Source organism: Saimiri boliviensis, chromosome 17 (genome assembly GCF_048565385.1).
Source record: "Saimiri boliviensis isolate mSaiBol1 chromosome 17, mSaiBol1.pri, whole genome shotgun sequence".
Taxonomy (NCBI): Eukaryota; Metazoa; Chordata; class Mammalia; order Primates; family Cebidae; genus Saimiri; species Saimiri boliviensis.
In genome coordinates, this window is record NC_133465.1 from 65,606,282 (window position 1) to 65,620,232 (window position 13,951).

Here is a 13,951-nt window from a genome sequence, read left to right on the forward strand (position 1 = left end):
GCAATGGCACAATCTTGGCTCACTGCAACCTCCACCTCCTGGGTTCAGGCAATTCTCCTGCCTCAGCCTCCCGAATAGCTGGGGGATTACAGGCACGCACCACCATGCCCAGCTAATTTTTTGTATTTTTAGTAGAGACGGGGTTTCACCATGTTGACCAGGATGGTCTCGATTTCTTGACCTCGTTATCCACCCGCCTCGGCCTCCCAAAGTGCTGGGATTACAGGTATGAGCCACCGCGTCCGGCTGAGACAGAATCTTACTCTGTCACCCAGGCTAGAGTACAGTGGTGCCATCTTGGCTCACTGCAACCTCTGCCTCCACGGTTCAAATGATTCTTGTGCCTCAGCTTCCCTCATAGCTGAGATTACAGGTGTACACCACCATAACCGGCTAATTTTTGTATTTTTAGTAGAGATGGGATTTCACCATGTTGGTCAGGCTGGTCTTGAATTCCTGACCTCAAGTGATCACTGCACCCGCCCTGGGCTCCCAAAGTGCTGGTATTTAGGCGTGAGTGAGCCACTGCGCGAGGCCAACAATTATTTTTCTTAAAACAACAAGGCTGGGTGTGGTGGCTCACTCATGCCTGTAATCCCAACACTTTGAGAGGCTGAGATGGGTGGATCACAAGGTCAGGAGATCAAGACCATCCTGGCTAATACGGTGAAATCCCGTCTTTACTAAAGATACAAAAAATTAGCCGGGCGTGATGGTAGTAGTCCCTGCTGCTTGGGAGGCTGAGGCAGGAGAATCACTTCAATCTAGGAGGCGGAGGTTACAGTGAGCTGAGTTCATGCCATCGCACTCCAGCGTGGGTAACAGCAAGATTCTGTCTCAAAAACAACAACAACCAACAAAAAACTTAGAAAATACTGACCTGAAGAAAATCCCCTGTATTCTGACTGATTCCATACAGAGAATACAACAGACATAACTTCCTTAAGACAGCCTGAATGGCTTTATCTTGGATTTTGAGGAGTTTTTCTGAAAAGAGCTTAACTACCACATAGTGGCAATGTGCCTAAGATAGAAAGAAAACACCAGAGTTTGAGAATGGAAAAAGATTCAATACACAGTGACTAGGGTTTCTGCACTAGAAAAGGCAGGATGCTGGGGCGCAGAGAAAGAGAAAAAGAACTACCACTGACCTCACTCGCTCGAACGAGGTCAACAGAAGTTAGGTTCCATGCTACCTCCTTGCTTTTTCTGTGAATCACCTCTGCCTGAAGGTTTTTGGCAGCAATTTCTACTAATCTGTTAAGACACAGATTGGAGGTATGAGGAAATGATCAAGTCATCAGATAGATGACAGATGCCTTCTTGTCACCTCTCAGGGCCCCAGCCCCACTGCTGCGTACTCTAGCTCTTGAGGGGGAGCTCACCTGGCTGCACGGAGTTTATATGCTTCCGTTAGGCTGTCAGGGCTGTTGATGTCCACCATGTTTGGCCAGACTGCTACCTGCTGTGGCTGGATGCGCTGACTGGGCAGGTCATTCAAATAGGACACCATGCCACACACCAGTTTTCCTGAGTGCACCTGGTCATAACTTTTCATCAGGAACCTAAAAATCACCAGTAAACATACTTTTAGTAACTCCACTCTTTTTTCATTTTTTTTGAGATGGAGTTTCGTTCTTGTTGCCTAGGCTGGAGTGCAATGGCCCAATCATGGCTCACTGCAACCTCTGCCTCCCAGGTTCAAGCGATTCTTCAGCCTCAGCCTCCCACGTAGCTGAGATTACAGGCATGCGCCACCATGCCCGGCTAATTTTTTTTGTGTGTGTTTTTTTTTTGAGACGGAGTTTCGCTCTTGTTACCCAGGCTGGAGTGCAATGGCGCAATCTCGGCTCACCGCAACCTCCGCCTCCTGGGTTCAGGCAATTCTCCTGCCTCAGCCTCCTGAGTAGCTGGGACTACAGGCACGCGCCACCATGCCCAGCTAATTTTTTGTATTTTTAGTAGAGACGGGGTTTCAACATGTTGACCAGGATGGTCTCGATCTCTTGACCTTGTGATCCACCCGCCTCAGCCTCCCAAAGTGCTGGGATTACAGGCTTGAGCCACCACGCCCGGCTTAATTTTTTGTGTTTTTTAGTAGAGACAGGGCTTCACCATGTTGGTCAGTCTGGTCTTGAACTCCTGACCTCAAGTGATCTGCCTGCCTTGCCTCCCAAAGTGCTGGGATTACAGGTGTGAGCCATGGCGCCCAGCCCAGTAACTCTACTCTTGATATGACTTCAAACGATGTAACAGGTGCTTCATACTCTCTAGCACAGTGAGTCAGTATGGAAGGCAAAATTATACCTTCAGGAACATATATACATATATGGTGAAAAGAAAACATGGGAACAAGAACCTAGGAAAAATACTAGAACATTCTTACGAACAGATGAGAAAAATCACGAATTTGATTCTCACCTAGCCGTCTGTAGCATCATCACAGTGTTTTCTCCCTCAAATGTACAGGTTGGGGTGAAATTGACATAAATATTTGGAAGACCACTGCAATGAGAATAGCCATGCCCACCACAAGCCATCCGACATGCTTCAATGCCAGTGTTTGCCGTCCAGGAGGTGAAAGCCTTAAGTCCGGCGGTGAGGGCATGAAGCTGAGAGGACAAGCACAAATCCGTCAGGACATCTGTGGTGCTGAGAGGCCAAGAACCAATGAAAAAACACACCCCTCCTCTCACATCCTGGCCACTGTCAAAACACAGCTGCCACACACGCCAACTGAAGAAGTGCAGCTGTCAGAGGCCAGAAGAACAGAGAACACTACCCATGCCCCCCTGAGCTGTTGTTCTACTTGGAAAAAAAGTCACCACTTAGGTTTCCTTGAATGACAAATAATCGACATGGTACAACATTTCTAATAACACTAAAAATACTTAAAAACAAACCCCACAGATCTTCATATCTGATCCACTTTCAACCAGAAAAAGTTCTTAGAATACATAATTCTTTTCAGGCAATCAATCCCAACATTTAATTTTCTCTGGACATGGTCCAATAGGCAACCATGAAACAGAAGGGTGCCCATGAGTCAATGAGACCAAACACATACCTCAGGGAGTTCACTCAGGTCCCCTTGACCAATGCCTTCGTTAATCCGGTAATAGGTCTCCTTCATGTATGCGCCCACAAACTGGAAGGCATAGGCAGTGGCCAGAAGCGGAAAGAGTTTATACTGCTGGGTTTGAAAATCCAAAATCTGCGGTTCTGGTTCACTACATTACATAGAAAATAATAATAATAAGTCAATGTCTATACAGAACTTTCTATGTGCCAGGTTCTAATAAAAGCGCTTGATATTTTAACTTTAGTCTTCATAAGGGCACTGTGAGGTAGTTACTATTATTATCTCCATTTTACACATGGGAAACTGAGAGGTTAAGAATCTGCCTGAGGTCGCACAGCTCATATGTGGCATGTCTTAGATTTAAATTGAGGCTTTTTTCTTTTTTTTTGAGATGGAATCTCCCTCTGTTGCTCAGGCTGGAGTGCAGTGGTGCAGTCTTGGCTCGATGCAAGCTCTGCCTCCTGGGTTCAAGCAATTCTCCTGCCTCATCCTCCCATAATGTTGGGATTACAGGTGTGAGCCATGGTGCTCAGCCAAATGTAGGCTATCTGGCTCCCGAAGACCATGCTCTAATTACCTTGTACAGCTTTAGGTTGACAGAATTTTCTGTCTGCATAATCCATATCTATCCTAGTCTTTCCAGTATGATTAAGAAAACCACAGCTCCTAGCAACACGTAAAACCAACACTAGTCAACCTAATAAGAGGCAATGCTGAAAAGATCTGCTTGCTAGATGGCTAAATATACTGTATTTTGACCACAATCTTGGAGAAGACCCAATGCAGTGTTGAATATTTTGAAGTGTAAGAATTAGCAGAGGTCTGCTTGTATCAATTTCTTTATTACCTTTTTTTTTTTTTAAATAAAGATGGGGTTTCACCATGATGGCCAGGCTGGTCTTGAACTCCTGACCTCAGGTGATTCACCCACCTCGGTTTCCCAAAGTGCTAGGATTACAGGCGTGAGCCACCACGCCCGGCCTCTTTATTACTTTTTAAAAATGTAATTATCAATATTTTTTTTTTTTTTTTGAGACAAAGTCTCCCTCTATCACCCAGGCTGGGGCACAGTGTTGTGATCTTGGCTCACTGTAACCTCTACCTCCTGGGTTCAAGTGATTCTCCTGCCTCAGTCTCCTGAATAGCTGGAATTACAGGCACTGCCACTATGCCCAGCTAATTTTTGTTATTTTTAGTAAAGATCAGGTTTCACTACATTGGCCAGGCTGATCTTGAACTTCTGACTTCAAGCGATTGACCTGCCTTGGCCTCCCAAAGTGCTGAGATTACAGGCATGAGCCACTGTGCCTGGCCTTAAAATAAATTTATTATTATTTTTCCCTTTTTTTCTTTTTTAGTTCCTTATCTGCCATCTGAATTCCATATTTATTTATTTTTCATTGAGACAAGAGTCTCTCTCTGTCACCCAGGTTGGAGTACAGTGGTGCAATCTTGGCTTCCTGCAACTTCTGCCTCCCGGGTTCAAGTGAGTCTTCTGCCTCAGCCTCCTGAGTAGCTGGGACTACAGGCACACACCACAATGCCTGGCTAAATTTTGTATTTTCAGTAAAGATGGGGTCTCACTACGGGCTGGTCTTGAACTCCTGACCTTGTGATCTGCCTGCCTCAGCCTCCCAAAGTGCTGGGATTATAGTATGAGCTACTGCACCTGGCCCATTTTTAATCTTTTTGAAAATGGACAAGTCTACCCAACATAGTGAAACCGTGGCTCTACTAAAAATATAAAAATTGGCTGGGTAAGGCCAGGCGTGGTGGCTCAAGCTTGTAATCCCAGCACTTTGGGAGGCTGAGGCGGGTGGATCACTAGGTCAAGAGATCAAGACCATCCTGGCCAACATGGTGAAACCCTGTCTCTACTAAAAATACAAAAAAATTAGCTGGGCATGGTGGTGCGTGCCTGTAGTCCCAGCTACCTGGGAGGCCGAGGCAGGAGAATTGCTTGAACCCAGGAGACGTAAGTTGCAGTGAGCTGAGATCGCACCACTGCACTCCAGCCTGGTGCCTGGGGACAGTGCAAGACTGTCTCAAAATAAAAGAAAAAAAAAATTGGCTGGGTGTGGTGGCGTGTGCCTGTAATCCCAGCTACTTGGGAGGCTTAGTAGAATCACTTGAACCCAGGAGGCAAAGGTTGCAGCAAGCTGAAATTGCACCACTGCACTCTGGTGTGGGTGACAGAGTGAGACTCTGTCTCAAAAGAAAAGAAAAAAAAATAGACACAGGGTCTTGCTATGTTGCCCAGGTTGGTCTCAAACTCCTAGGCTCAAGTAATCTTCCTGCCTTGGCCTCCCAAAGTGCTTGGATTATAGGTGTAAGTTACAAAACCTGGCCAGTTTCTTATTCGTTAAGAGCAAAAAGAGTATCAGGGAGTATCAGTGAAAGGCAGTTGTAGGAATAAACTATGGCCATGAATGTAAAAGGGAAACAAATTCAATGTCACTTTTTTTTTTTTTTTTTTTTTTAAAAAGATGCGGTTTCACCATGATGGCCAGGCTGATCTTGAACTCCTGACCTCAGGTGATCTACCCACCTCGGCCTCCCAAAGTGCTAGGATTACAGGCGTGAGCCACCGCGCAAGGCCGTCACTTTCGTTTTTTTGTTTTTTTTTGAGATGGAGTCTTGTTCTGTTGCCCAGGCTGGAGTGCAGCGGCATGATCTTGGCTCACTGCAACCTCTGCCTCCCGGGTTCAAGCATTTCTGTGCCTCAGCCTCCTGAGTAGCTGGGATTACAGGTGCCCGCCACCACACCCTGCTTATTTTTGTATTTTTAGTAGAGACGGGGTTTCACCATCTTGGCCAGGCTGGTCTTAAAACTCCTGCCCTTGTGATCCCCTGCCTCGGCCTCCTAAAGTAATCTCAGAGTAAATCTCTTACGCTGAGATTACAGGCATAAGCCACCATGTCTGGCCTAATGTCACTTTCACCATATACAACTTATAGTTGCCAGTAGTAACTGGAACTTTTAAATTGCCTTTAGTGTGTTGAACATTTCACTTATAAAGCTCAAGTAATATTACTACTACTTTTCTTAGGAGGTTAAAAATAATAAGGTGGGTAATTCTCTTTTTTTCTTTTTTGGAAGCCACTGATTATAACAAAGGTGGTTACTCCTATCTCTCCTCTTAAGAAAACGAAGTCTAGATACCAAGTTGCAGGCCCAGTATCACCCTAGCCAATTTGGCAGTGACAATGCATCTTCTGTACTGACATTTGGGAATTCTGGGATCTGAATAGGGTGAAAACTAGGGCTTCAGTTCTGAGCCCATCTCGGACTCTACCCTTACCCTGGCTTGATTTCAGACTGGTGCCTCACAGTGCTGTATCGGATGGCAATGGTGCATGCCTTAGACAGAGCCCGAGCAGCTTCTCCCACAAGGAAGGACCTGACAAACACCATGGTCCCATAAGTCAGCTTGTTACTCAGCGGTTTCACATACGTGCCATCAGGCTTCACCTGGAAGAAGAACATGGAACTGATGCTTCCTTCTGTTAAGCCCAAGAGGCAGTTCAGTGGTTCTCAAATGTGCTCCCTGGAACAGCAGCATCAGCATCACCTGGCAACTTGTGTGAAATACTACATCTTAGTCCCCACCCTGACCAACTGAATCAGAAACTCTGGGGTAGGGCCTAGCAATCTGAGCTTTAACTGGCTTTCCAGGTGATTCTAACACATGCAAATGTTTGAGAATCATTGGTTTAGCACATCAAAATATGTCCTTCACTGCTAACTGCTTCTGATTTCACTGTCAAAATAAAAGAAACATCAGAAGCAAAAATGCAGTGGCCGGGTGCAGTGGCTCAAGCCTGTAATCCCAGCACTTTGGGAGGCCAAGGCGGGTGGATCACGAGGTCGAGAGATCGAGACCATCCTGGTCAACGTGGTGAAACCCCGTCTCTACTAAAAATACAAAAAACTAGCTGGGCATGGTGGTGCGTGCCTGTAATCCCAGCTACTCAGGAGGCTGAGGCAGGAGAATTGCCTGAACCCAGGAGGCGGAGGTTGCGGTGAGCCGAGATCGCGCCATTGCACTCCAGCCTGGGTAACGAGAGTGAAACTCCATCTCAAAAAAAAAAAAAAAAAAAAAAAAAAAAAAAAAAAAAAAAAGAAGTAAAAATGCATTTTTACTTCCTTTTTTTTTGAGACAGGGTCACACTGTCATCCAGGCTGGAGTACAGTTGCACAGACAGCTTACTGCAGCCTTGACCTCCCAGGCTCAAGTGATCCTCCCACCCTAGCCTCCCAAATAGTTGGGACTACACACATGTGCACCATACCCAGTTAGACTTTTTTTTTTTTTTTGAGACAGAGTTTCGCTCTTGTTACCCAGGCTGGAGTGCAATGGCACGATCTCGGCTCACTGCAACCTCTGCCTCCTGGGTTCAGGCAATTCTCCTGCCTCAGCCTCCTGAGTAGCTGGGATTACAGCTCTCGCGCCACCATGTCCAGCTGATTTTTTGTATTTTTAGTAGAGACGGGGTTTCACCATGTTGACCATGATGGTCTCGATCTCTTGACCTCGTGATCCACCCGCCTCGGCCTCCCAAAGTGCTGGGATTACAGGCGTGAGCCACCGCGCCCAGCCAGTTAGACTTTTTTACTTTTTGTAGAGACAGGCTCTCACTATGTTGCCCAGGCTGGTCTTGAACTCTTGGGCTCAAGCAGTCCACACACTCAGCCTCCCAAAGTGCCGGGATAACAGGAATATGCCAGACCGCCCGGTTGTTATTACCTTCTAAAAAAAAAGACCATTCTAACTCTGTTGTTAGTAACAGCCACTGCAACCCCACTGTTTGATGCCTCTTCTTCTATTTTCCATCAAAACATACCTGGGCATACTTCATCAGCATGTTTTCTCTGGGAATACGATAGTTGTCCATTTTGAGGTAGCCATTGTCCATCTCATCATAACCAAATTTGGGGCCAATGTCACCAACAGTAATTCCTACCATGGATGAAAGGAAAGTCATGAGATGTTTATGCTCTAGAATTTCTGGCTTTCGCTCTGCCTTTTCAGTAGGGCATCCTACCTTCTGCAGAAGAAAGTGCTCAGTTTAATTTTCATCTCAACAACAGATGAACAATTCTTACCTGGCAAAGGTTTATGGGTCCCGATTTCACGAATAGGTACAATAAAGGCATGTAATCCATAGCATTTCCCCTTAGTGATGAGCTGGGCAAGAACTATTGCATGATTTGAAGTCTTTCCAACTGTATCATCAAAGAGAACAAGGGAGAGGTTAGCAAACGTTCTTAAATTTTCAAAGGGTAGAAAAAGAAGAAAGCATATGTTAAATCTAACACTAGACTAAACCAATCCGTGTCCAGAGAGCCTTTCTGCTGACAGCATCACACCTAGCTTTCAGAAAGAAATTCCCTTAAGCTGACAGTTACTACTTTCTCTTCTACTTATTTCTCATGCATTTACACAGAGAAAATTTTAGGATAAAAATATTAATTTAAATTACTTCCTTGTTATTCCTTAAGGCAGTACTGTCCAAAACAGTAATCACTAGCTACATACGGCTTCATACGTTTAAATTACAATTAAATAAAATATATGGCTGAGTGCTGTGGTTCACACCTGTAATCCCAGCACTTTGGGAGGCTGAGGTAGGCGGACACGAAGTCAGGAGATCGAGACCATCCTGGCTAACACAGTAAAACCCCATCTCTACTAAAAACACAAAAAATAAGCCGGGTGTGGTGGCACGCGCCTGCAATCCCAGCTACTTGGGAGGCCGAGGCAGGAGAATTGCTTGAACCTGGGAGGCAGAGGTTGCAGTGAGCTGAGATTGCACCACTGCATTCTACCCTGGGCAACAGAGCAAGACTCTGTCTTAAAAAAAAAAAAAAAAAAAAAGCCAGGTACGGTGGCTCACACCTGTAATCCTAGCACTTTGGGAGGTCAAGGTGGGCGGAACGAGGTCAGGAGTTCAAGACCAGCCTAGTCAACATGGTAAAACCCTGTCTCTATTAAAAATACAAAAATTAGCTGGGCGTGGTAGCACACGTCTGTAATCCCAGATACTTGGTAGGCTGAGGCAGGAGAATCACTTGAACCCAGGAGGTGGAGGTTGCAGTGAGCCGAGATCGCGCCACTGCACTCCAGCCTGGATGACAAAGCAAGACTCCGTCTCAAAAAATAAAAAAATCTATCAATATATCTATATAGATATAGACACTTACAGATAACGTGAATTAAAAAATCCTTCAACCACTAACTGTATCGGAAATACATATTCCAAGATAACTCAGAATGGCGATAAGAAGATATAAAAGTTTCATGTCAAAGCTATTTATTAATTTTTCTTTTAGGAGATAGGGTTTCACTCTGTCACCCAGGCTAGAGTGTAGTAGCATGATCATAGGCTCACTGCAGGCTTGAACTCTTGGAGTCAAGCAGTCCTCCCACCTCAGCCTCCTGAGTAGCCACAACTACAGGTCTACAGGTATGTGCCACTATGCTCGGCTGCCCCTTATCTCCCAGCCCCCACCATGGAGTCTCACTCCATTGCCCAGACTGGAGTGCAATGGTGTGATCTCAGCTCACTGCAACCTTCCCGGTTTAAGCAATTCTCCTACCTCAGCCTCCCAAGTAGCTGGGACTACAGGTGTGCTCCACCATGCTAGGCTCATTTTTTTTTTTTTTTTTTTTTTGAGACGAACTTTTCTCTCTTTTTACCCAGGCTGAAGTGCAATGGCACAATCTCAGCTTACTGCAACTTCTGCCTTCCAGGTTGAAGCAATTCTCCTGCCTCAGCCTCCCCAGTAGCTGGGATTACAAGTGCCAGCCAGTATGCCAGGCTATTTTTGTATTTTTAATAGAGACAGGGTTTTGTCATGTTGGCCAGGCTGGTCTCAAACTCCTGACCTCAGGGGATCCACCTGCCTCGGCCTCCCAAAGTGCTGAGAGTACAGGCATGAGCCTCCGCCTTCAACCGAATTTTTGTATTTTTAGTAGAGACAGGGTTTCACCATATTAACCAGGCTGGTCTTGAATTCCTGACCTCAAGTGATCTGCCTGCCTCAGCCTCCTGAAGTGTTAGGATTATAGGCATGAGCCAACCAAGCCTGGCAGACATTCTCATATAAGCACTACATTCTAAGCAAAATCTCATGACAAACCTTCAAAAAATCCAATAAATGCTGAAAAATTCACTTACGTCCACCCGGCCACCATTTAATGGAGGTCACAGTAGGACTGTTGAGAATGAACTCCTGGGTTTTAGGGTCATATGTGGCTGTGGTTTCCAAGCCTCGAAGATGAGTTCCTAAGGAGATAAATCACATTGACGTCAAATAAGAAAGAGATGGAAAAAAAAAAATAGGCACAAGGTAAAATTTCCTGCACAGTCCTTTAAACTCTCTCATATCTCAGAGAAAAAGAAAATCTAACAAAAAACACCTGTAGATGAGCTACAACTGGTTGATAACCAAGATCTGAATTTCCCATACTATCTGATGGTTTCCCATTAAGTTGAAAATGTAAGTGTCATGTATGTTCCATTTCTATATTTGATTTGTTACATTTATTTATAGCAACTAAAGGAAAATATAAAGGAACTTAGAATCACATTTTTAAGATCACAATATATGAATTTAACTGGGATTTTAACTGTCCTTTTAAACCTATCTCTGAGTTGCAGTATGCCAATTTCAACTCATATGTATTGTATTAACAACACCCATTCAACATTCTAGAATTCTATACTAATGAGAATAAGATAACATGTGAGAGGAAGTCATTTCAGCTAAAATTCTTATAAATTAAAAATTTATTTCAGAATGATTGCTAGAATGGAAAATAAGACATTTGAAAAGTATAACCGTTATGGGAGAAATAACCTAGAATGTAACTTTAAAAAAATTCCTAAAAAAAAAAAGAAAAAAGAAAAAAGAAAAAGAAAAAACAAAAACAAACAAAAAGAATTTAAAAAAAGAAAAAAGAAAAAAAATTCCTAAAGGTCCAACAATAAGGTCTCAATTGACCCTACAGTAGCAGGTCTAACTTAGTCCTAGCTGGTTCCTTAATGCGCCAAGGAAGAGTTTCCAGGTTCATACGCATACTGGGATAGACAGGGTCTTATGCTTATGTTTTAAATCTTAACAAAAATATAACAAACTTATTTTTAAAAAGTTATAGAAAAATGTTCTAGGTGGCACTCTCCATGAAAATACTGTAACAAAGCAAATGTTAGGAACCCTTTACCAGTCTGCTTTTACAACGCTAACCTCATTAAACCCTTACACTTTGAAACATTTAGAAGCTTCCAAGCTGAATAACCAACTTACGTGTGATCCACAACTTTCCTGAGAGGGAGCCAACAAATCAGACACAGACAGCTTTCATCAAAGAAGCAGCTTTTACAGAAAAGCAGTAACATTAAAAAGACAGATAAGGACAAAATGTTTTCAAAAGCACAACTGAAACAAATACTATTCCACCTGTAGTTTCATGAAAATCCTGTAAAATACTACTCAGCACCAAGTAAAAAGCAACAGCTATACGGAAATAAGAAGCAAGTGGTAGATACACCCTAGACCAGTTCTTCTGCAACATCAGAGCAAAAAAAAAAGAGAAGCTATAAGCAAATGAATGGCAAACTCGGACCAATTCAGAGCAGATGCAAAGAACAACGGCCACCACCAGCCCACCCAGGTGCATGAAGAAAGCAGGAGGGGATGGAAAGATCAATGAAAGGTGGAGACACAGAGTCTGAAACCAAAGGCTGGCAAGTTCCGCTTCTCTTGATGTTTCTACTCCCTGGCTAAGTCACTTGTAGAACTACTGATTGGCTCAAAGTACAAATAACTCCAAGGCATAAAATGTTACATACTTTGGTTATAAGTACCCATTTCCTGCTTGACAGGTGGTGGGAAAAAACAAAACAAAACAAAAGAACAGAACAAAACAAACACAAAAACAGGTACCCATTTCCCTGAAGCAAATCCAAGAGTGCACAAATTATTATTTGTATTTCTTCTGGAATTTCAAAAGTTCATTAAGGTATCAGTAATAAAGGTAATCAGATAGTACTGAAGAAAATAACAGCTTTAGGCTCTATATGCACACAGATTCTATATGACCTTAGTAACACTGAAAAACCACTTGGTAAATAAGGCCTGTCTTGCCATTCTTGACCTTCTGAAGGGAACTATGGCATAAAAGACAATAATTTTATCACTACAAAGCAGTGTTTATACTAAAACCTGGACTCTGCAAAAAGAGCTCATTTAAAGAGACCATAGAACATTGACACTTCATCAATGGCACATGGTGGGCACTCCAATACATGCTAAGTTCACGGGGGCCCGCCCAACCCATTAAGTAGACTGAATACACCATACCATGACCCATCTCTGTCTGGGCATAAGTGCCAATGATCTCCAAGTTCCAGGCGGGCATGAAGAAGCGCTCCTGCTGCTCCGCAGTTGCCTGGTGAAGCAAGGTGGGCAGGAACATGCCCAAGTGAAGATCCAGAGGCTCAGGCCGCCCTCGGTGCACAAAACTTCGAGGAAATAGCAAGGATGGGCATTTGAGAGAAGAGTCATCAGATGTGAGAGAATCAGCAATTTAAACAGAGCAAGGAGAGGAGACAAAAAAAAACCTTCTTAAGTATTAATTAGCTGCGTGCACTTAATCATAGATGGGAGCACTGTACCTTTCTGTATTGCTTTATAACTCTTGGTAATTTCCATTTTTCCTGAGTCAGCAAGGAGTATGATGACAGGGATTGGTTATTGATTCCAAAGCCAAAGTAACACAAAACCATGTGTGCCAGGCAGAGGATCCCAGCCCAGGAATTAAAGGAAATAAAGAGAATTTGAGAGGCTGGTGCAAGTGGCTCATGCCTGTAATCTCAGCACTTTGGGGGGCCAAGGTGGTTAGATCACCTGAAGTCAGGAGTTCGAGACCAGCCTGGCCAACATGGCAAAACCCCATCCCTACTAAAAATACAAAAATCAGCCAAGTACGGTGGTGAGAGTCAGTAGTCCCAGCTATTCAGGAGGCTGAGGCAGGAAAATCGCTTCAACCTAGGAAGCAGAAGTTGCAGTGAGCTGAGATCACGCCACTGCACTCCAGCCTGGGTGACAGAGTAAGACTCCGTCTCAAAAAAAAAAAAACAAAAAACGAGAATTTGAAAAGTTGTATAGGGCTCATGGCTATGATCCCAGAACTTTGAGGGGCTGTGGTGGGCAGATCACTTGAGGTCAGGAGTTTGAGACCAGCCTGACCAAGACTCCAGGCTACAAAATTAGCCAGGCATGACGGCACATGCCCGTAATCCAAGCTACTTGGGAGGCTGAGGCAGGAGAATGGCTTGAATCCAGGAGGTGGAGGTTGCAGTGAGCCGAGATCATGCCACTGCACTCCAGCCTGGGCAACAGAGTGAGACTGTCTCAACAAAGAAAAAAAAATTTTTTGTAAAGAATGGAGAATTTGCTGGGTGTGGTGGCATGTGCCTGTAATCCCAGCTATTTTGGATGTTAAGGTAGGAGAATCCCTTGAGGCCAGGAGTTGGAGAACACAGAATTTGAGTGGTACTGGTACAAGAATTTCCTCTGATGAGAGCGAGACAGAATGCAGTAGTTCTCTCAGAGTGACAATCTGACCCCTAGACTAAAGTTTTTTCTCAATGCAATTTCAATAATGCTTCTAGGCTGGGATTTTTTCTCTTCTGTCCACAGAACGTCCAGTGTAGAACCACATTTCTCACATAAGTCTGATAATTTCCTTGCGTTTTTTTTTTTTTTTTTTTTTTTTTTTTTGAGACAGAGTTTTGCTCTTGTTGCCTAGGCTGGAGTGCAATGGTGCAATCTCGGCTTACCGCAAACTCAACTCTGCCTCC

The 13,951-nt window shown here is 44.1% G+C and overlaps 1 protein-coding gene across 2 annotated transcripts in view; it reads right to left on the minus strand.

The window, feature by feature from the left end:
• ACOX1 (acyl-CoA oxidase 1) overlaps positions 1-13,951 on the minus strand; it is a 34,058-nt gene that overhangs the window by 7,463 nt on the left and 12,644 nt on the right. The window contains exons 3-12 of one of the 2 annotated variants that reach the window (XM_039476162.2): positions 12,450-12,610; positions 10,265-10,372; positions 8,190-8,309; positions 7,928-8,043; positions 6,385-6,554; positions 3,068-3,230; positions 2,422-2,612; positions 1,386-1,565; positions 1,152-1,257; positions 881-1,024 (exon numbers count right to left, since the gene is read on the minus strand). In XM_039476162.2, the coding sequence (XP_039332096.1) occupies positions 881-1,024; positions 1,152-1,257; positions 1,386-1,565; positions 2,422-2,612; positions 3,068-3,230; positions 6,385-6,554; positions 7,928-8,043; positions 8,190-8,309; positions 10,265-10,372; positions 12,450-12,610 (1,459 nt within the window). The remainder of the gene's footprint in view (positions 1-880; positions 1,025-1,151; positions 1,258-1,385; positions 1,566-2,421; positions 2,613-3,067; positions 3,231-6,384; positions 6,555-7,927; positions 8,044-8,189; positions 8,310-10,264; positions 10,373-12,449; positions 12,611-13,951) is intronic. The other variant, XM_039476163.2, reaches the window with a different exon arrangement.